This window comes from Puntigrus tetrazona, chromosome 20 (assembly GCF_018831695.1).
Source record: "Puntigrus tetrazona isolate hp1 chromosome 20, ASM1883169v1, whole genome shotgun sequence".
Classification (NCBI taxonomy): domain Eukaryota; kingdom Metazoa; phylum Chordata; class Actinopteri; order Cypriniformes; family Cyprinidae; genus Puntigrus; species Puntigrus tetrazona.
This window is the reverse complement of record NC_056718.1, coordinates 23,192,747-23,214,559: the sequence shown is the minus strand read 5'-3', so window position 1 is coordinate 23,214,559 and position 21,813 is coordinate 23,192,747. Positions and strand designations below refer to the sequence as shown.

At 36.6% G+C, this 21,813-nt stretch overlaps 2 protein-coding genes and 1 long non-coding RNA gene across 7 annotated transcripts; 1 reads left to right on the top strand and 2 right to left on the bottom strand.

Moving 5' to 3' along the window:
• Positions 1 to 512: 512 nt before the first annotated feature.
• On the bottom strand, positions 513 to 3,770 carry LOC122324745 (nephrocan-like). The gene is made up of 3 exons (XM_043219390.1): positions 3,031 to 3,770; positions 1,613 to 2,514; positions 513 to 995 (listed from the first exon to the last, which is right to left on the bottom strand). Exons 1-3 carry the CDS (start codon positions 3,250 to 3,252, stop codon positions 596 to 598), a joined length of 1,524 nt encoding a protein of 507 aa, XP_043075325.1. The 5' UTR covers positions 3,253 to 3,770; the 3' UTR covers positions 513 to 595.
• A 353-nt stretch (positions 3,771 to 4,123) lies between these two features.
• gopc (golgi-associated PDZ and coiled-coil motif containing) lies at positions 4,124 to 17,029 on the top strand. 2 transcript variants are annotated; one of them, XM_043219391.1, is made up of 9 exons: positions 4,125 to 4,748; positions 8,428 to 8,592; positions 10,091 to 10,114; positions 11,638 to 11,813; positions 11,948 to 12,113; positions 12,906 to 13,001; positions 13,104 to 13,268; positions 14,159 to 14,333; positions 16,898 to 17,029. In XM_043219391.1, the coding sequence occupies exons 1-9, from the start codon at positions 4,467 to 4,469 to the stop codon at positions 17,014 to 17,016; spliced, it is 1,368 nt and encodes a 455-aa protein (XP_043075326.1). In that variant the 5' UTR covers positions 4,125 to 4,466; the 3' UTR covers positions 17,017 to 17,029. The 2 variants fall into 2 exon arrangements, with proteins under 2 accessions (XP_043075327.1, XP_043075326.1); XM_043219392.1 differs by lacking the exon at positions 10,091 to 10,114 and having other exon boundaries at positions 4,124 to 4,748.
• Positions 8,478 to 19,939, bottom strand: LOC122324747. Of its 4 annotated transcripts, XR_006247220.1 has the most exons (9): positions 19,794 to 19,939; positions 18,642 to 18,682; positions 16,878 to 17,039; positions 14,097 to 14,326; positions 13,436 to 13,539; positions 13,102 to 13,220; positions 11,608 to 11,802; positions 11,462 to 11,529; positions 8,478 to 8,612 (listed from the first exon to the last, which is right to left on the bottom strand). It is a non-coding gene; the product is annotated as an uncharacterized LOC122324747 (long non-coding RNA). The 4 variants fall into 4 exon arrangements; XR_006247221.1 differs by lacking the exon at positions 18,642 to 18,682; XR_006247218.1 differs by lacking the exon at positions 19,794 to 19,939 and having other exon boundaries at positions 18,642 to 19,407.
• Positions 19,940 to 21,813: the final 1,874 nt, after the last annotated feature.

Sequence of the window (21,813 nt, the reverse complement as noted above, 5' to 3'; positions counted from 1 at the left end):
TATATATATATATATATATATATATATATATATATATATATATATATATATATATACATATATATATATACATATATATATATACATATATATATACATATATATATATATATATATATATATATATATATATATATATATATATATATATATATATATATATATATATATATATATATATATATATATATATATATATATATATATATATATATATATATATATATATATATATATATATACATATATATATATATATATATACATATATATATATACATATATATACATATATATATATTTATATATACATATATATATATACATATATATATATATATATATATTTTTTTTTTTTTTTAATGATTGCTTTTTTATTTTTAAACTATAATAACGTATTAAATTAAGTTTTTATGTATATTAATTTCAACTGACTTTTTATGAGTCTGTTTCTGATTTCTTTCTGGAATTTAATAAGCCATGTTTGTCAAATACAATGTTAGACAAAGCACTACAACAGATTAAATTTATTGGGGGTTTTTTCTACATGGGATGCAAACAGTAACAAAGCATGCAGGAAGGCGACGTCTCACATTTACAAATCATAATCATCATATTCCTCATTGTCCATGCGTTCGGTCTGGCCGTCCAGTAACAAATCCCTGGTCTGCTTCTCACAGATATCTCGTGCCAGTACATAAGCTCGCCATTCGTCAAGAGATTCACGGACGGGCTCGCTACAGAAATCAGGCCTGATTTCCACATCCTTTGCTAAAAGGGCCTTTTTGACCTTGATGAGTTCACAGCTGCACTGCCACGGGTTTCCATCCAAATACAGAACTTTTAGTTTTGGTAGGTTCAATGCAGGCAGGCCGGAGAGTTTGTTGTTGCGCAGATTTAACACCTGCAGTCGTCTGAGAGGCTTCAGCTCACGTTCATGTATTGTGTCAATGTTGTTCCCCTTCAGATCCAAACGGACTAGTGTCTCAGGAAGCCTGGTGTAAAAAGGATATTAAAATAACTGATTAATAGAAACGGTTCGCAAGAGACGCTTGAGGCATTTAATCACATCATATTAAATCACATCACAATCATATTAATCACAAGCCAAAATGCATGAACACAGTAAATGTATGCATGCATAAATAATTTAGGGAAACAAATGCATGAATACAAAAATGCATGTGTAAATTAATGCATAAGTAAATGCATAATTAAACAAATGAATAAAGTCATAAATAAAAAAAAAATACTATTTAAAAACTACAAAAATGTGTAAATGAATGCATAAATAAATAAAGCATAAATAAAGCGTAAACTCATAAATAAATGCAGAAATTAATTTGTAAACAAATGCATGAACTAACTAAATGTGTAAATAAATGTTTAAATTAATGCGTAAATAAATGCATGCGCTCATAAATAAACTCAAATAAAATAAAATGTTACTAAGTAAAAACTACGAAATTATATTAATGTTAATTAATATCCGAATTTTAATAAAAGCTATTATTTTAATGATACTAAAAGCACAGTTTGTATTTTAGTCCGTGTCAGAGGAAATCAAACGAATGACGATACATTAAGCGAAAAGAAAAAAAAATCCACGTACCCATGAGGAACAGCAGAAAGCAGATTCTGTTCTAGCGCTAGGCTGGTCAGCTGAATGCAGTTTCTCAGGGCGTTCGCTTCGAAGTGCTGGATGGAGTTGTTTTCCAAAAAGAGATGTTTCAGAAGCTTCATCCCCGCTAGCTGTTGGAAAGTGACTTCCCGGATGTCGTTCTGCCTGCAGTCCAGCTTTTGCAGTTTAGAGGTCAATCTGGCAGGCAGCGTTCGTAGCCGGTTTCCTGCCAACTCGCACACAGAGAGATTCGGCAGGCGAAGACCCCCGTCCACCGACACCAGCCTGTTGGAGCTGACAGAAAGGCTAATGAGGTTGTGCAGCCGGGACATGTCACGACTCCTCAGCGATCGGATCCGATTCCTGTCCAGGTTCAGCTGAACCAGAGAGCGGGGGAGATCGCGGGGGACTTTGGTGAGGCGGTTTGAAGACAAATCTAGCGTTTTTAGAAGCTGCAGCGACGAGAAGAACGTTGGTGATACGGACGAGATCCTGTTGCTCGCCGCGCTGAGCGAATTGAGAAAGGGCAAATCGAGGGCGCTGTGTATTGATTCGATTTCATTCCCATCCAGATTAAGACACTCGAGCTTCTCGAGCGATGCTAGCGGGTTTGATCGTAGGGTGCTGATCTGGTTATTCCGGAGGTTCAGGACCCGCAGCTTCTTGAGGCCCTCCAGGGCCGACTCTTGCAGGCTGTGTATCCTGTTGTGGCCCAAACGGAGGATCTCCAGGCCAGAGGGCAGGCCGCGGGGAAGCTGTCTCAGCTTGTTTTTCTGAAGGTCCAGAGTTCTCAGCGACACGTGAGATCGGAACACGTCGGCGTCGATCTGCTCGATCCCGCCGGACGACAGAACGACTTCTTCAAGGCCTGGCAGACCGGAAAAATCTCTGACCTATAAATAACACAAGCTGATTAAAATCAACCAGTGTAACGGGGACCGAGGATACGCGAATAATAATAATTTAAACTTTAATTTACTTTAAAATCAGTCAATTACTCCGTTAAATGAACGAATGTGTTTAAAATCCAATAATAATTAATCCGAAAATAATTAAAATGAAAAAAAAAACGTTTCCGATTAATTTTACCCCTATAATGTGATATTTCGAAATAAAACAAAATATTAAAATAAATAAAGTGAATAAATAAACCTGTTGAAAAGCAATAGATACAACTATAAAATAATAAATAAGATATTTCAGAAGACAAAATGATTAAAACCTACCAATGTAATGTAAACAAATTAAAAAATAAATATATATAAAGATTACAGTACAAAGGTTTTAAAAAAGAGAAAAACATTCTAGAATTATGAATCGACTACCAGTACATCTATAATGTAACATTTTAACAGAAAAATTGACAATTTTTTTATTAATAACATAGCATAAAAAAACAAGCGCATTACCTTCAGCTCTTTGAGGTGATTGTATCCCAGGTGTATTTTCTTCACGTCGTTTGAGACGACTGGAGGAACAGCCTGAGCCCTGAAACACTGCACTGAGGTTGCCTGCTCACAGATGCAGGTTTTTGGACAGATGTGGCTGCAGCGGCCAGGTTGACTGTAGAGCAAGACACACAGAAAAAGGCCAAATATCACCATTTTGGAAAAAAAAAAAGCTTTACACATCCGTGTGCTGAAGCAGCATTTTGAGCGTCCGAGGCTTAAATAGCTGAGGCAGATTCACGCTTGTGAGAATAAGACTCCTCTTGCTTTATTTGGAACAATGGCTGAGATCACTATCTTGGTTAGAAAACAAAATTCGACACCGGCAAGGAACTGGCATATCAGCAATAGAGCGTCCTGTCCGTTTACAGATGTCAGTTTTGCTGATGAACTATCCACAACCTATTCTGTTACACAAACACATTTCTTACGTATAAATTCTCTTTGCACCCAGTAATATTAACTTTAAAACCTAAAATGGAGCAAAATGTATATTTTGGACTACTGGGTTAAAACACTACTTACATTTATTGACTTCGTTACATTTATTTTTTTTGACATTTATTTATTTTGGTATGTTGTTCGTTCACGGTTGTAATTTTTCTGTGATTATTTTTTATAAAATGAGGCTCCAATTTATTATTTAATATAATATATAAGGTTGGGTGGTGCAGCAAATAAAGAAAAATAAAAGTTTTGGACTAAAATTGTGTTCATTTAATATTTAACAGTGTTTAATTAGCATTTCTTAATTTTTTTTTCAGATTTTGTTATTTTAATTATTTTTATCAAGTTAAACTAAATTAAAATGAGAAATGTTGCCTTGGGAGCTAGCTGTAGTTTTATTTTAATTAATTAATTAATTGATTGATTAATTAATTAATTAATTCATGGTTGGGTGGCGCGGCGAATAAAGAAAAATAAAAGTTTTTAGACATAAATTGTGTTCATTTAATATTTAACAGTGTTTAATTAGCATTTCTTAATTTTATTTCGGATTTAGTTATTTTAATTATTTTACCAAGTTAAACTAAGTTAAAATGAGAAATGTTTCCTCGGCAGCTAGCTGAAGTTTTCTTTTGATTAAACTTAATTTGTTTTGTTTTAGTGAATCGTAATACTGTTTATACTCGGTAATCGAATCGCTCGTCTATCGACTTCTTCATTGACGGGCTCCATCGTGTGGCAGACCAAACCAATCGATCCCCGCTCGATCGGCTCGCTCTCGGATTTCCTGGTCAGATGAGAGCGCGGAAAAACACGCCGACAAAACATCGCTCTCGCTCTCTATCTCGTCGGAAGTCTGGCGTTAATATAACTTCATCGGCCGGCGATCGCACCGAGTAAAGGACTACAGTTCGGGTTATCCGTGCGTTCTTCTTGCGTCCGTGTTAAACATGTCTGCGTCCGCTGGCGGTGCTGTCTCCCCGGGCTCGGCCCTCTCTCCCGGTCCCGCCGCGGCTCCCGGCTCCGGTATGTCCATGTTCCGGTGGCTGGAGGTGCTGGAGAAGGAGTTTGACAAGGCGTTTGTGGACGTGGATCTGTTGCTGGGAGAGATCGACCCGGATCAGGCTGATATCACGTACGAGGGCCGTCAGAAGATGACCAGCCTCAGCTCGTGTTTTGCTCAGCTGTGTCATAAATCACAAACCATCTTTCAGCTCAACCACAAACTAGAGGTGAGGAAAACAGACGGATGTTCTCGTACAAATTTTTTTTTTTAGTTTACTGACATTGTACTTTGCTGTATGCGTTGTCTTGTGACCTTTTGGGTCTGAACGTTTAGGGCTGATTAACAGCTATAATATGGCCGTTTAATATTTTTAATTTTGTTTTAGAAAGATAGAATATGAATAGTTCATGCATGTTGTTATGAATAGTTTTATTGATAATCTACACTAACAAAAATACTATGTAAACATAAATAGCATTGGAGTATAAATTGAGCAAATATTATATATATATATATATATAAATATGAAAAAATAAAAAAAAAAAAAATATATATATATATATATATATATATGCAAAAAGGAAAAAAAAATTTTTTTGCATATATATATATATTTTTTTATATATATATATATATATATATATATATATATATATATATATATATATATATATATATATAAAAAAAAATATATAAAATATAAATATATATATATATATATATATATATATATATATATATATATATATATATATATATATATATATATATATATATATATATATATATATATATATATATATATATATATATATCATATGGTTAAATTGTTCTTTTTGAGTGCAAAATAAATGAAGGAAAAATAATAAGACATGGGCATGCTAGTATAGATGGCGGTGCATCATTTGCATTCTTCATTATTAATTTAAGTCCTACTGTTCTTTTTAAGCGACGTTATTGTTGATTAAACGCGAGCTTTTCATTCCACATAGCACAACTTAAAAGATTACTCTAAATTTACAATGTGGCGCTTTTGGTTAGTAAGTAAAGCCTACAGCACAGTTAATCTGCTTATTACCACAGGGAGATCAAAACCTTTATGCAAAGCATGTTGTGACGGTCATGAGTCTTGCACATATTTAGAGCAATAGATTTAAATATATACTTAATAAGCGAAATTTGAAAAATGAGCTTCTTTGTATTGTCAAAATAAACAGTGTTAGCTGAATATTGTTATCAGATGAACTCATACCCCGTTCAAACTGTTTGTCACTTCACGTAGGCTGTCTGATAAATAATGCATATGTGCAATTGTCGATTTTTTTTTTTTGGTTGTTGTTGTTGTTGTTCTCCGGACACGCAGCATCTCGATGCCAGCTGCATAAACAAGCATAAAAAGTTGCCAGTTTGGGAAGAGATTTCTTCAATGCTTTGCATGTGGTGCGAACCGAATAGTCGGAAAACTAGGAGGACGACAAATTAAAAACCTGTCAGACCTGCTCATCCGGCCAATACCAGACACTGGTCATTCTTCTGTTTAAACCGACTGCAGTGCATCACAGAAATGATCCTTTAACTTTAACCGGCAGCATAACATGCACTTATGTGCCGGGTCATGTTTGTATTAAGTATTGTTGCTGCTGAGCTGACCTGTGATTTTTTTTTTTTTTTTTTTCTGTCACACAGTCTGGATAATTGGCATCTTGTCTGTGTTCTTGGCAGATACAGGTTTCTCAGGGGACCGGCTCGGGTAATCTGCTTTTCCCACCACTTTTCAAATCTGTTAATGGCTCTTTATCGAAGCTCACGGCCCAATTTGAAAAGCAGTATTATCTCCCCCCCAGCTGAGAAATGAATTGTCTTTGCCGCGGAGGACCCGCGAGAGGGTTTAGGAGATAAAATTCAAAATAACATGTTCTTACCTGCGCTGACTCACCGCTGTGTTTGTGTGGGAAGCTGAATTTCTTTCTGGAAAAGGTACTTTAGCAGGTGAGGAGGTCGCCCATACGCCTACCTCTGCTGAGCAGAGCGGATTAACACACAGCTTGATAAAAACTCCATGCTGTACTGGAGGAGAGCTGGATGTGACGGCTTCCTGTTCTTAAAAAGCTACTGTGATGGTCCTGTTATACAATAACGGTACCATTTCATGGTATTTATATACATTTTAAGGTACTCATTTCAATGGTACTTCATAATACCATGGTATTAACATAGTACTTGTCCAAAACAAACTGTAGTAGCGTAGTACGTCTCTGTTATTAAATACGCCAACATTATGGTTTACGGTTAATGCATTAAACTGCATTCTCGATTCATTTGCATAAGGCGAAGCGTTGCAAATAAACTTCCAATTCAAGTTTCAAATGATGTTTTAAGTGCATTAACGTAGTTGAACCCTCAACGATTGCCTGAAAAACAAAACAGTGGTATGTCTTTTTACATCATTACCGGTTAGTCGACATGAAACTGCATTCTCAACCCATTCAATCTGAAAGAAACCGATGGGGAGATGGGGATTGGTCATGAAGAAAATAAAAAGGGTCCATTTTGATTTCATGCTGACTTTAAAAAAAACAAATCTACTCCTGTGATGTAATTTTCAGACGGATCCACCCAAATATCTGCACTGGTAGCCCTTTCTGAGGGCTTGCACTGTATGAAAAGTCTCGCCCTGAAACGATGAGGCATTTTCCTCTAGTTTTATTGAACTCCTTTTGGAGTGTTTTGTGTCCGATTAAGTTACATTGTTAAATTAATGGAAAGATACTTGGTTTTGCTTGTAGAAGCGTTGTTAAAGAGTATACAGACTTACAACTAGCAACTTTAAAGTAGACCGTGCCACTTTTTCTTGGTTTTTCAATGCGAATCTGAAGCATTCCAAGCAGCCGTTGGCATTGGGTTCAGATTCACCGCTCTTGTTTCAGGACTACTCATAATGACCGATAAACGGACCTTCTCTGCTGCGTTACTGCTGAATATGAGAGTCCCTCAGCTAACCTTGGCTATCCAGCAGAGATTAGGCGCATAAATAAATGAGTAGTTTTTCTATAAGAGGACGTCTATATCTGTCCTTGACGCAGCTTGCCTTCCTAAGAGGCTGAGATGCTGGAGGATTGAGCTGCTTTCTAATGGTGAGGCCTTCTGATGCTGGATGGGATGTCATTATTCACCATGGCTGTGGTCGTTAATGAGTGTGTCAGATGAGAGTACGCTCTTCTGAAGGGAAGCGGAATCCTTAGAAAGAGGAAGAGGAAATTTAAAGGGATAGTTCACCCAAAAATATAAATCCTGTTTTAATTACTCACTCCAAACCTGTAAGACCTTCACTCATCTTTGGATATTAGATATTTTTTATGAAATCGGAGAGCTTTCTGGCCCTGCATGGGATTGTTTCTTAAACTGAATTGATTGGTGAGAAAGGCTAAATTTATCCCAATGTGGTCAGAATGAGCAGATAACAAACTCCATTCAGTCCATCAATTAATGTGTTGTGAAGTGAAAAGCTGCACGCTTATAAGAAACAAAATTGTATTTTTGGATGAACTATTCTTTTAAACGGACCGCTGCAAGCTAAGATCGATCTACGGTCTTTTCACATAGTCACCATGGCTGCATACCAGAAAACTTGCACTAATTGCTAGTCCCTCAAAAAGTCACATATAGCTGGATAAACGATTGTTTTCGTATTTATACTTTATATTTTTGTATGTCTGCTCTATTGTGGATTGGAGAAGGATGGTCAGGATGTCATATGCAGACACTACTTGAGTCAGTACAACTCTGTGTCAGCATGATTCATGATTGTTGGATGGCTAGTTATACTCTGTCTGTCTGTCTGTCTGTGTGTGTGTGTGTGTGTGTGTGTGTGTGTGTGTGTGTGTGTGTGTGTGTGTGCGCCTCAGGCTCAGCTGGTGGACCTGCGGTCGGAGCTGACAGATGTCCAGGCAGAGAAGGTTGTGGTGGAGAAGGAGGTCCACGAACAACTTCTTCAACTTCACGCCATGCAGCTCAAACTCCAAGCCAAAGGTGGACAGGCGGTCGACTCTGACTCTATCAAGGACAGGATGGTGAGCACAGCAACAGCTTCCTACAAATATAGCAAGACTAGGTTTTATATCTAGATGTGTGCTCTAGATATCTAGATTAATATGTTAGCATTACGGCCACGTGGATCTTTCGCTCATTATGTGGTCAAAAGTATGTGGACACCTGATCACGGATCATCTCATTCGAAAAATATGGCAATTATCGTGGGAAAGCTTTTTATTTGGTATGACCCTGATGAATAGAACGGGATTTCTAGCCCAACAAGTTCTTCCAGATCAATCTAAAAAGTATTGCTAGACGAACCAGCAGCCTGTTTCGCATATAGGATTGTTGTCATGGCATTTAGCAAACAAACCATGGACTATCATTGCGGTGCAGTGCAGGTTTAGTTGTCCTATTACTGAAAACCGTCAGTATTTGTAAATATGCATTACAGAACATGCATAAATGGCGTGCAAGCAGTTAACTGCTTTCTTGTAAAAAACCAACAAGATTTTGTCTAAATAAACTACAAATAAAATGCGACTGCCCCTTGTGACCTAATGGATAGAGAGTCTAATGAAATAAAAAAGTAGTATTTAAATATTATTGATAGTTAATGAAAACATGCTGCAAAGTTTTACATCAGAAAGTGCATTTATAAATGTATTGTCTCTCAAAAGAAAGTTTCAACTCGGGAGTGATTGAAACGAGATGTTTTTTTTAAAAAAAGTCTACGTTTATTTGCTTAAAATGTAAAAATAATATCATGGAAATATTATTGCAATTTAAAATAGGTTTTCTATTTTAATGTTCCTTCAGAAATCATTCTAATATGCATATGTGAAGATTTAATTCATTATTATTATTATTATCATCAGTGTTCAAAACTGTTTTCTGGTAAATACCTGACCCCCACACTTTGGACCAGCATTATATATCCAATATAAACTTAGACCATTAAATTAAAACGACAAGACTATTTAAAAAGCTTCCAGCTCAAGCTGACGTAGCTTTCAGAGGCCGTTTGTAAGTCGACAGTGAGTGTTGAAGCTGGAGACTGTGTTCATGCACTTCATGCTTCAGAACTCTCTGTCCTGTTTCGTGAGCTTCTGTGGGTGACCTGCCGTCGCTCCTAGACTTTTTCACTTCACTGTAGCATCACTTACATTAGCCAAGGGTGCAAACTGACTACAGAGATTACACGTCTGCGACGAGTGCGTGGGCTGTATGCTTCATTCCGTTCAGCCGTCACTGACGGGGTGGCTGGAATAGCTCAGTCCACTTATTAGTATATGTGTCTGCATACTTTTGACTGTGTAGCGTAGCGATATTTGATGGGGTCGTTATAGCAGTGTCTTTGTATAATCAGCTGTAATGAACACTAACAGGCTCTGGTTGGGTTGACACTCTGCTCGGTGTCTTCCCGACTTAACCCTAATGATGTAAGGATGAACGTTGATGCTTCTGTAACCAGCCTTTCTGTTTAACCCTGCCTCTTTTAACCTTTGACCCTCTGTTTTTCTTCTCAATCTTAAGCCTGTTCCCTCAGTGGAGGACAAGGTAAGTTCTGCATCTTTTTGAGTCTGTGTGCGTCCTTTCTAACTCCACTTTTTCCCTCTGTTAATGATGCTGCTGTCTGTTTTAAATGTTCCTTGTTCCAACTGCTAGACGTGAGTGATATATTGGTAGCCGATACAGTATTCGCTAAAACCTTGGAAAATTGAACCGTCTGAAAAAGTAAAAGAATCCGTGTCGGCCACCAAATGCCGTTAAGGTGTGGTCATTTAATAGTGTTGGGTGACATTTTGTGGGCGATATCCGGTATTTTAAATCCACATGATTGTGGCTTTTGCATTAGAACGAAACTCTTCCTTCACAGATTCATTACACTGACCAAGAGAAAGCTGAAAGTGACTTAAACTTAAACAATAGACCTTTTATGTCTGCGCAATTTCACCGAAATGTGGCTAACATTGACTGCACCTTTAATCGCTGATACAAGCCGATCAATATCGGCCCCGAAGTTCAATATTGGTACGTAGCTAATGCTAGATGTATCTTTTTTTTAGGGGTTGTAACAAATGAAGAGATTTATTTTACACTACTGGTAAACTTGTAGTAGAGTAATACAGCGATATGATCCAAATGTTATATCATTTCTTTATGAGATGTATCACAATGTAGTTATTTTCGCTTTAAATAAGATTTTTTTTATGTCAAAATTTTTGAAGACATAGAAATTTCATAATTCTTGTCAATATCGCAAAATAAAATAATACTAGCCTAAAAAAACCAACAACCTCAAGCTCACTGACAAGTAAACAGTCTGTGATTTAAATAAGAAACTAATTGCGAGCAATAGGGCAAAAACTACAGTTGAACTAATAAGAAATAGCATAATATAACATAAATGACAGACAGCAGGAATATTAAACTGCTGTCACTTTAAGAGCTGCCCATATCCAGCATAATTTTATCTGTTTTCTTTCCCAGCCGTTTGCTTTCACTTAAGACCTAAATTACTGTATTTATGACATGCAATTATAATTCTTGCAAAGACATGCATTTTGTCACATAAAAGTGCGTGTATTAAAAGGCCATAAAGCTGCAAAAATAACCACGATCACCCTCTTCACATAGCGTGATGAGCCGCACTTTGCAAATGGCTTAAAATCACTCGTTTTTGAACCGCAATGCTTAAAAACACGCTCAAATAATTTTTTGTGAACATGTATCACAGGGACGCTACACGAGTGTGTAACCGCCATAGAGACGATAGTCCAAAATCTCTACAGGTTAATCATTTCTACCCGTATACCGCCCACCCTTAGTCTGTTCGACAGCATTAATGTGCACCCATTTAGCGGTATGTCTAAGCTAGAGTGTTTGTTTGTCCTCTGATCTCACCTCGCTTGTCATATGCACTGTTGTGAGTTTGTAGTTTTTGTGGTGACGTAGGTCTTCTGTTTCTTGTCCTGTTCAGAAAGGCCGTTAATGACAGACGTGACTGTTATTAAAATACATGGTCAGAGTTCTGGCGCGCTGGTACTCACCTCTTGACTTTGTTTGACCGCGTGTCTCAGGAGAAGGAGCTGGAGGCCAGCAAGAAAGAAAAAGTGAAGGAGGCCAAGTTGGAGGCAGAGGTGAAGATGTTGAAGAAAGAGAACGAGGCCCTCCGCAGGCACATTGCGGTACTACAGGCCGAGGTGTACGGCGCCAGACTGGCAGCCAAGTATCTGGACAAGGAGCTGGCAGGGAGGTAAGAGACAGCATTGATCTTCTGTTCTGATTGACCATTATGTGAGTTTCAAGTGACGATATCTTCCATGCAAAGAGCCAAGATTGGCACGGAGTTCTGGGTGTCAGTTTAAACCTGAATGCTCTTTTATTCAGGGTGCAGCAGATCCAGTTGCTCGGGAGAGACATGAAAGGACCAGCTCATGACAAGCTGTGGAACCAGCTTGAAGCTGAGATTCACCTGCACCGCCATAAAACAGTGATCCGAGCCTGCAGGGGGCGCAACGATCCCAAAAAACCCTTGCCATCACCCGTGGGGCATGTAAGATAGCGCATTCGGTTCATTTACTTGGCAAACAGTTGGTAAAATGGCATGTGAGCTTGTTTACTTGACATTTATCAAAGTAAAATTTGAGAAAACGAGAATATTGGGCCTTTAGGAAATTTGACCCGAAAATCAAATTCAGAAGTTAAACATTTTATTTATTTTATTATTGTTCACTTCAAGTAAAAAATAATTACTTCAAATAAAAAAGGAAATACAAAAAAAATTACCAAAAAAATTTCAGCTAGATGCTAAATCGCCTTTTTATTTATTTTAGTTTTAAATACTAAAGTAATTTAAAAACAAAATTACAAAAACCTTACCTAAAATTAAAACGAAAATCTAAAAATAAAACTGAATTAAAATAAAAACTATCGTAGTGAAACTAACTTTATTAATATACTATTTTAACTTTTACGAATTATGAACCGTTTAACTAAAATTATAAAAAAAAAAATCACATTTAAGAATCCTTAAAACTATATTTGCATGTCCATATTGACATTTATATATTTAAATTAAATATATTTTTGACTATTATACATTTTAAAGTAAAAAATGTAATTATGTTGTTTTAATATACTTTAAATATGTTAAGTTTACTATATAATGACAGCCACAAGAGTAAGATTTTTCCAACGTACTATAAATATGAAAACATTGTCACAATATAAATATAGTAGTCTATGAAAGAAGCTAAATGATTTATATGCACTATAAATAAATATAGTAATTTGTCTGATTTTGTGGTAAACCTGATTTAATTCCTCTCTACGTTTTCCTCGGCAGGACACAGATTCTCTGAAAAAGACTCAGGGAGTAGGCCCTATACGCAAAGTGGTTTTGACCAAAGAAGATCACGAAGGACTTGGCATCTCTATTACCGTGAGTACATCCTTTGATTTTCATACGCAGGCTAATTCATCTGGTTTCAATTGATGAACCGTTTTATGTTCCGAGATCAAAGTCGTGATCTGATGCTTACAGGGCGGGAAAGAGCACGGCGTTCCCATCCTCATCTCCGAAATCCACCCAACCCAGCCCGCAGAGCGCTGCGGAGGACTGCATGTGGGAGATGCCATCTTAGCCGTCAACAACATCAACCTGAGAGATGCAAAGCACAAAGAGGCCGTCACCATCCTCTCGCAGCAGGTGAGGGGGCAGTATGATCAGGCTTAGCGCGTGACCTGTACTTTATTATTAAAACCGTGTTTCAATCCCTTCCTCACACCTGCAGAGAAACTCTGCTCTGTAATCGGGCTTTGAAGAGAGCATGCCTGTTAATGGAGATGTTCACCTAAAAAAGGTCATTTCCTCACCCTCGTGTTGCTCCAGACCCATCTGACTTCTTTTCTGTCGAACGCACAAAGTGGGCGCTGTTTTCTGTTTAGTAAAAGCAAACGAGGACTTGGTCTGTCAGGCTCTGAAATGACAAAAAAATGCATCGTAGACGAAGCATAAGTGATTTATGTAACTGGTGTGCAAGATTTCCGAAGTCATATGATAGGGTTGTCAAAAAGGCAGAAAAACTAAATTAAAAAATTGCACTTAAATATTACTGATACTCGAATTTAAAAGGATAATTTCAGTTTTGAGGTAAACTAGATCTTCTCTGAATTGATGTTGTCTTTTTTTTTTTTTTTTTTTTTTTTTTTATGAACATCTCTGCATCATAGACGAATCATAGGAGATATAAGTCTTCTGACGTGACATGATAGGGCTGTCAAAATGGCTGAAAAACTTAATTTGAATTTTGCACTTAAATATTATCCAGTGTTCAAATTATATTTGATTTTAAAAGGCGGAATTTCAGTTAGGGAACTTTTTTTTTTTTTATGTAAACAAGATCTTCTCTGCCTCTTTTTTTTTTTTTTTTTTTTGATGAATATTCGAAATTCAGATTTTAATTCGACAGCCCTATCGTACGATAACTCTGTGTGAGCAACCAAAGGTTACGTTTACCTCGCATAACAAACAGACCTGACATTTACTCATACACCCACACTTCCAGATGTTCATTTTTTTTTTTCCTCGTTCTGCAGCGGGGGGAAATTGAGTTCGAGGTGGTTTACGTGGCTCCAGAGGTGGACTCTGACGATGAGAACGTGGAGTATGAAGATGACAGCGGACACCGCTACCGTCTGTACCTGGACGAGCTGGAGGAGGGGTCAGGAGCCGCTCACAATAATGGCACTGCTGACCCTGCTTCCCTACAAGGCAAGTGTACTGAATCAATTCATGTTCTTCCAAACAGGTTGTACAGCATTTACTAATAAGTGTAAACTGAAAAATACACTACTCTGCTCAGTAACATTTACATGCATTTTTAAAATAAAATAAGAAAAGTAATGCAATAATAAAAATACATACCTGATTAAAGTAGGGGGTCTCAAAAATGGCCAAAAATATTATTTTTCTAACTCATTCATTTTAAGTTAACTTGCTGGTGGAGTTATAAGTATATTTAAGAAATGTTTAGTTAAGTAAATGTTATTAAATTGTTGCTTTCTGTAACTGTTTACTCAAAACTGGCTATTTAATTTATGCATATATTAAGCCATTGTTTTATTTCAACTTGTACTATTGTTCATTGTCTTTGCATGGTTGTTCATATCACATTAATATTGTATTATAAGTTTAATTTTATTTTTTATTTTAATGCAGGCAATAAGACATAAACATGAATTAATTAATACATAATGTAATAAATGTTGCTAAATAATGATATTACAGTTAAAACACAAATTGAAACATTAAAAATGTATTAATAAAAATATTTACCATATAGATTAAAAAGGCTATACATGTATTAAAGTAAAAAATATATATAATTATAGCATATAATTGTTTTTTTGTTTGTATATGTATATATATGTATGTGTAGGTGTGTGTGTGCGTATATATATATATATATATATATATATATATATATATATATATATATAAAAAGAGAACTGAGCTTGCACAATACTGTATATATATATATATATATATATATATATATATATATATATATATACAGACGTGGACAAAATTGTTGGTACCCTTTGGTCAATGAAAGAAAAAGTCACAATGGTCACAGAAATAACTGTTATCTGACAAAAGTAATAATAAATAAAAATTCTATAAATGTTAACCAATGAAAGTCAGACATTGTTTTACAACCATGCTTCAACAGAATTATTTAAAAAAATAAACTCACGAAACAGACCTGGACAAAAATGATGGTACCCTAGAAAACACTGAAAATAATGTGACCAAAGGGACATGTTAATTCAAGGTGTGTCCACTAATTAGCATCACAGGTGTCTACAACCTTGTAATCAGCCATTGGGCCTATATATATGGCTCCAGGTAATCACTGTGTTGTTTGGTGATATGGTGTGTACCACACTCGACATGGACCAGAGGAAGCAAAGGAAAGAGTTGTCTCAAGAGATCAGAAAGAAAATTATAGACAAGCATGTTAAAGGTAAAGGCTATAAGACCATCTCCAAGCAACTAGATGTTCCTGTGACTACAGTTGCACATATTATTCAGAAGTTTAAGATCCATGGGACTGTAGCCAACCTCCTGGACGTGGCCGCAGGAGGAAAATTGATGACAAATCTAAGAGACGGATAATCCGAATGGTAACAAAAGAGCCTAGAAAGACTTCTAAAGAGATTCAAGGTGAACTTCATGCTCAAGGAACATCAGTGTCAGATCGCACCATCCGTCGTTGTTTGAGCCAAAGTGGACTACATGGGAGACGACCAAGGAGGACACCATTGTTGAAAACGAATCATAAAAAGCAAGACTGGAATATGCCAAACTACATGTTGACAAGCCACAAAGCTTCTGGGAGAATGTCCTGTGGACAGATGAGACAAAAATCGAAGTTTTTGCCAAGGCACATCAGCTGTATGTTCACAGACGAAAAAAATGAAGCATATCAAGAAAAGAACACTGTCCCTACTGTGAAACATGGAGGAGGCTCTGTTATGTTCTGGGGCTGCTTTGCTGCGCCTGGCACAGGGTGTCTTGAATCTGTGCAGGGTACAATGAAATCTCAAGACTATCAAGGAATTCTAGAGAGAAATGTACTAGCCAGTGTCAGAAAGCTTGGTCTCAGTCGCAGGTCATGGGTCTTGCAACAGGACAATGACCCAAAACACACCGCTAAAAACACCCAAGAATGGCTAAGAGGAAAAAATTGGACTATTGTAAAGTGGCCTTCTATGAGCCCTGACCTCAATCCTATTGAGCATCTTTGGAAGGAGCTGAAACATGCAGTCTGGAAAAGGCACCCTTCAAACCGGACACAACTGGAGCAGTTTGCTCATGAGGAGTGGGCCAAAATACCTGCTGAGAGGTGCAGAAGTCTCATTGACAGTTACAGGAAGCGTTTGATTGCAGTGATTGCCTCAAAAGGTTGCGCAACAAAATATTAAGTTAGGGGTACCATCATTTTTGTCCAGGTCTGTTTCATGAGTTTATTTTTTTTTAATAATTCTGTTGAAGCATGGTTGAAAAACAATGTCTGACTTTCATTGGTTAACATTTATAGAATTTTATTTATTATTACTTTTGTCAGATTAAAGTTATTTCTGTGACCATTGTGAGTTTTTCTTTCATTGACCAAAGGGTACCAACAATTTTGTCCACGTCTGTATATATATAAAATAGAACTGAGCTTGCACAATACTGTATGAAAAAAAAAAACAAGCCTTTATTGGTTTAAAGAAAATTGTGGTGAACAGTTGATCCAAACTGACTTACTTTTCTCTTTCTCCTTAAAGCTGTAGGGAAGCATTTAGTGAACAACAGAACAGAGAACGGAGACGCTGCTTTGTCCAGTGAAAGTCCTTCAGACGACAAGACCTCCAAGACGGCAGAGTCTGCAGAGAGCTCCTCCTAGATCTCCAGACTACTAGAAGGATCCTGGAGACGAGAGAGAGAGAAAGAGGAGACACCAGAAAGAGATTAAGACTGCACATGTATTATATGTATCATACCAGATTCTTCTTGTTCTATGCCGTTTGGAGAACAGACTGCTTCGACGTTCACTGGAGATGGATGAACCACTGAGAAACACTGAGGGAAGATGACATACTGTTACTCAGTGGCCGCAAAGGATTGTTTGCATATGTACGTCACCATCTTGGTTTATTCTTGTAAAGAAACACTTGACTGGACAAAACAAATATTTACATAGCGAGTAAAGTGATCGGATGGAGTGATATGGTATAAGAGTTTCGATTCTTGACTTGCTCTTTCGTGTAACCCTCTGTAGGTGAGCTGCAAATGAGCTCAAACGTAGGGCTTCTACTTTAATCAATCACACTTCTTCTCTTGTACTGAAGTAGATGGATATAGCAACGAGTTACCATTTGCTCGAGATGTATGCACATTGTTTTTAACTTCTCTGTTTTAGCTTAGAGCGATCCCGCCCTGCTCCAAAGCGAAGGCAAACGGGATGATGCTACTTCCTGTTTCGCACACAGGGTGGTCAGTAGGTGACCGGGACAGAAATGACACAACAGGGCACATCCATGAGCTTTCGTTTTCTTTGCTTGCTTCACTAACAGGCCAAGAACAGAAGTGGAGAGGTGCCATGTAGTACATCTAGAATTAATTTTGGGGCCAGTTTTGTTGAAGAGATATCCAGGTCATGTTTTGCCACCAAGAAAACGATTTATATATTTTAAAGCAAAAATTCTTAAAATATAATTTTCTGTGACATTTGTTTTTTTGTTTTTTCTTATAGTTAACACGTTAATTATATATATATATATATATATATATATATATATATATATATATATATATATATATATATATATATATATATATATATATATATATATATATATATACTCTGAAAAGTAAAAATTTCTTTTGAAAATAAGACCAATAAAATTTTTGTTGCTAAATTAAACAGTTTCAAATAATTAACTTGTATAATAATTTATTATTATATATATATATAGGAATGCGCTTTGTAATTTAATGTAATTAAATTCATTACAAAAAAGTTTTTTTTAATTAAAAATGTATAAAAACAAAAAAACAATAATTATTCCTAATTTAAATAATTGGTCCTAAAATATAATTTTTATTAAATTAATTATTAATTTTAATAATTTAAAAATATAATTTTTATTAAATTAATTATTAATTTTATTAATTTTATTTTTATTAAAAATTTTAATTAAATTAAGTTTTTTTTTTTTTTTTTTTTTTGATGAAATGTGACCTAGACATTTCTTGACATCTTTCATGATATCCACCCTTACATATCGGTCGAGGTATTTTCAAACATCTTTACTGAATGACGTCCTTCGAGTGCCATTGAGCCTACTGTATTAACGGCGTCTTTGTAAAAGATGCTGATATTAACTTGCTAGGGAAGTGAACTTGCATTTTTACACAGCGATGTAGCGTAGCGTATTTAATCCCAGCCAATTTACTCTTTATACTCTGAGAAAAGTAACATAAAGGTGTGCAGAAATTGAGGAGGAAGATTCTCAACAACTTTCTTACCCTATTCAGTCTCCGTAGAGTCGGCTGTAGTGCCTCAAAATCTGTGAATTGTAAGATCATTACTGTATAGATCTCTAGAAGAGGTTCCTATAATCATCAGTGTTGCTTTACTACCGTTGAGTTATTTAACATATCACTTTTCACGTTACTGCTCCGGTCTGAACGTCTGTGCATTGATTACTCTATATTAAATGAAACATTTGGGCTGCATAGCAATAAAACATTCCCTAAACAATTGTTTTATCCTGCTTGGAAGAAAAACAGCTTGGTGTTTAGCTGATATTAGACCGGTTTAAGCAGGTTTTCGGCATGTGAAGTCATTTATATCACACTTAATCTGCTATTTAACACCCCGCTGTAATTGTCACAGGTGTATGAAGGGAAGTCGGGACAATCAGCTCCTTTGGCCGTAAGGTCTCCTCTAATCATTATGTGGGCTACTTCGGTGGCTTTTCATTTACTTTTTACTGAATAGTTCATCTAGGAGACGTTTTGTGAGACGAAATGCTTCCCACACTGCCAGTGCATGGCACCGCACAGATGCAACTTTAACGTGGAGGAACTTTTTTCCTTTTTTATAGCCGATTCAGTCGCCTTTCCCTTCTGGTTTGTGCTTTATTCTTCTGTCAGCTCTGTTTTCCCAGTGTCATAGGATTTGTCAGGGGGAGATTTGGGAATAAATGTTCCACCTGTAGTTACTGTATGACATGAAATGTTTCAATAAACTTAAATTTATTTGCCCAGGACTTAGCGTTTTGTTGTGGTGTTGATAAAAGGGCTTTATTATAGTTGCAGTGACTCAATTAAACACTAGGTGGCAGTACGGCTTGACAACAAACACAAAACGGCGTAAGCCTGCTGTATCATGTGCGATACGTATAATTTATGTTTGTTTTACTGCGAAATATTTTAAATAAATTAGCGTTAGCCTATTTAATATCAGGGTTTACGCTAGGGTAAAAAGTATTCAAATTTTAGGATGTTTTTGTCTTCACTGAGACATTTGTAAAGAAATAAACGTCGCGTATAAACAGAATACGTTTTAATTCCAAGTATAAACAACCGTAATTCTGCTTTTGCTATCTTTTAGCATACGATTAAATAAAATGCTAAGCTGTCCAACCTGACCGGAACGGAGAAAGTTAACGTTACCGTTAACGCTGCAGTTCTTCGTTGGCTTCAGTGAAGGTCTGGATGGTGATACTACAAAAAATGTAGTTTAAAACTCAGTTACTTACACGCTAAATTGAGAATATAAACCTTTAAAAATACCAAAAAGCAACGCGCGCGGCAGAAGCGACGCGCTCATGAATATTAATTACGCACTGTGACGTATTACGCACAATCGTTTGCTAAAAGGCAGACGATTGTAATGGACTGTTAAAGTTAACTTTTATTAAATTATTTTAGTTTTAATGTATGACTTGGCTCTTCACCAAGGTATTAAAAGCAATGTATTAATATTCATAATCTAGCAGGAGTCGTTATTTAACGCGCAGGTGTGAACTAACAGCCCACACAAACTTCCGCTTCCCCCGCACACTAAAACACAAAGCTCTTTCAACTTTTTGAAGTTTATGACTTTTTTCCTTAACGTTTGATAAGTCATTAATCTCCATTATAAAATGCTTAACACATCAGCAGCTCTTGCGTATGAATATGATTATGCCAGTCGTTTAATTGTTACCAACATTTTTCTGCATGCGTTAAGTTTCACCATATTTTATACCCTAAAAATAGCCTGTGGTAAATGTTGTACTTCCTTTCGGTATGATTGCATTTGCACGTGTAACAGGATTGGATACACACCGACTCATAAACATTTGCGACCCTGGACCACAAAACCAGTCATAAGGGTATTTTTTTTAATATGGGGATTTATACATAATCTGACAGCTAAATAAATAAGCTTTACATTGGTGCATGGTTAGGACAATATTTGGATATCTGAAATGCTATTTTGCAACTGTATAATAAAATTAAGTTCCTACCAATGCACATTACCAATTAGAAATTAAATTTTGATATATTTATGTTAGGAAACTTACTAAATGCCTTCACGAAACATGATCTTTACTTAATACCCTAATGATTTTTTGACATCCATTTTGACCCATGCAATGCATTGTTAAATATTGCTACAAATATACAAGAAATTCACTGCTGTGCTTTAAACGTTGCATGCTTCGGGTGGGAAACGTGACGGAGGGTCACCATCAGCCGCTTCCCCGTAACTAACACCCCACCGTCACATTCCCAATCACTGTCCCACAGAGACACCTCACGTGTGACATTCATTTGCGTTTTTCAAAGCAAAGCACTCATCACAGGACAGGCTCGAAGGTACTGGTGCTTTTAATCGGGGTTCAGACGAGCACAGACGCAGCGCTGAGATTCTCAGCGGCAAAGCACTTCGACCAGATCCTCGCAGGCAAATCAAACATTAACCATCAGCAACATCCCCCGAAACATTTCACAGAAATTAAGACCCGTCAGTAATCTTTAACAGGGATCGTCCCTTTAACAGCAGCGACTCACGGATCTTCTGGATGCTTAAAGAGATAGTCCACCCGAAAACACAAAATACCTCCATCATTCACTCCGAACCAGCTTGAAATCATCTCTTCAGCGAAACGCAATGAACTCAAGTCTCTCACATTCACGCGCAACTTATAATTTCTTCTCATGTTCCGCAGAAGAAACCAAAGTCACACGGGTTTGGAGTCAAATGAGAATGAACAGCAAATGTTGAGTGAACTATCCCTTCAAATAATCGTTGACAGCACAAAGTAACTAAATATACATTTCAAAACTGTACATACATACGCATACTACTACAGACAGACTCCCAAATACAATTTGTAGTCCGTTAACCGCCATTTCACAACAGCATAGCGATGTTCAAAACAATATTCAGCACGAAAGGCAGATCGAAAGCCTTCGAGATTCAACAGCGCGATTGCATATAGCAGAACGAGAGATGAAAAGTGATCCAAAATGGCTAAATGTAAATGCAAGCACGCGACCCTTGCACTCAACGTACACTTTTTAAAAAGAGCAGCATCCTTTTGCTTGCATTACGAGATCGAGCTCATTTTGTTGCAACCGGTTTAGCCGGCGTTAGGCTAGTTTAATGTCATTTCATGTGGTTTGATTGGTGTAGAGACATGAA

Coding starts and splice junctions, on each gene's coding strand:
- LOC122324745 (XM_043219390.1), bottom strand. CDS start 3,252: ATGTGTAAAGCTTTTTTTTTTTCCAAAATGGTGATATTTGGCCTTTTT. Junction 2,515..3,030: donor ATCACCTCAAAGAGCTGAAG/GTAATGCGCTTG, acceptor TGTTATTTATAG/GTCAGAGATTTTTCCGGTCT. Junction 996..1,612: donor CTTTCTGCTGTTCCTCATGG/GTACGTGGATTT, acceptor TTTTTACACCAG/GCTTCCTGAGACACTAGTCC.
- gopc (XM_043219391.1), top strand. CDS start 4,467: ATGTCTGCGTCCGCTGGCGGTGCTGTCTCCCCGGGCTCGGCCCTCTCT. Junction 10,115..11,637: donor TTCCCTCAGTGGAGGACAAG/GTAAGTTCTGCA, acceptor CGCGTGTCTCAG/GAGAAGGAGCTGGAGGCCAG. Junction 13,002..13,103: donor GACTTGGCATCTCTATTACC/GTGAGTACATCC, acceptor TGATGCTTACAG/GGCGGGAAAGAGCACGGCGT.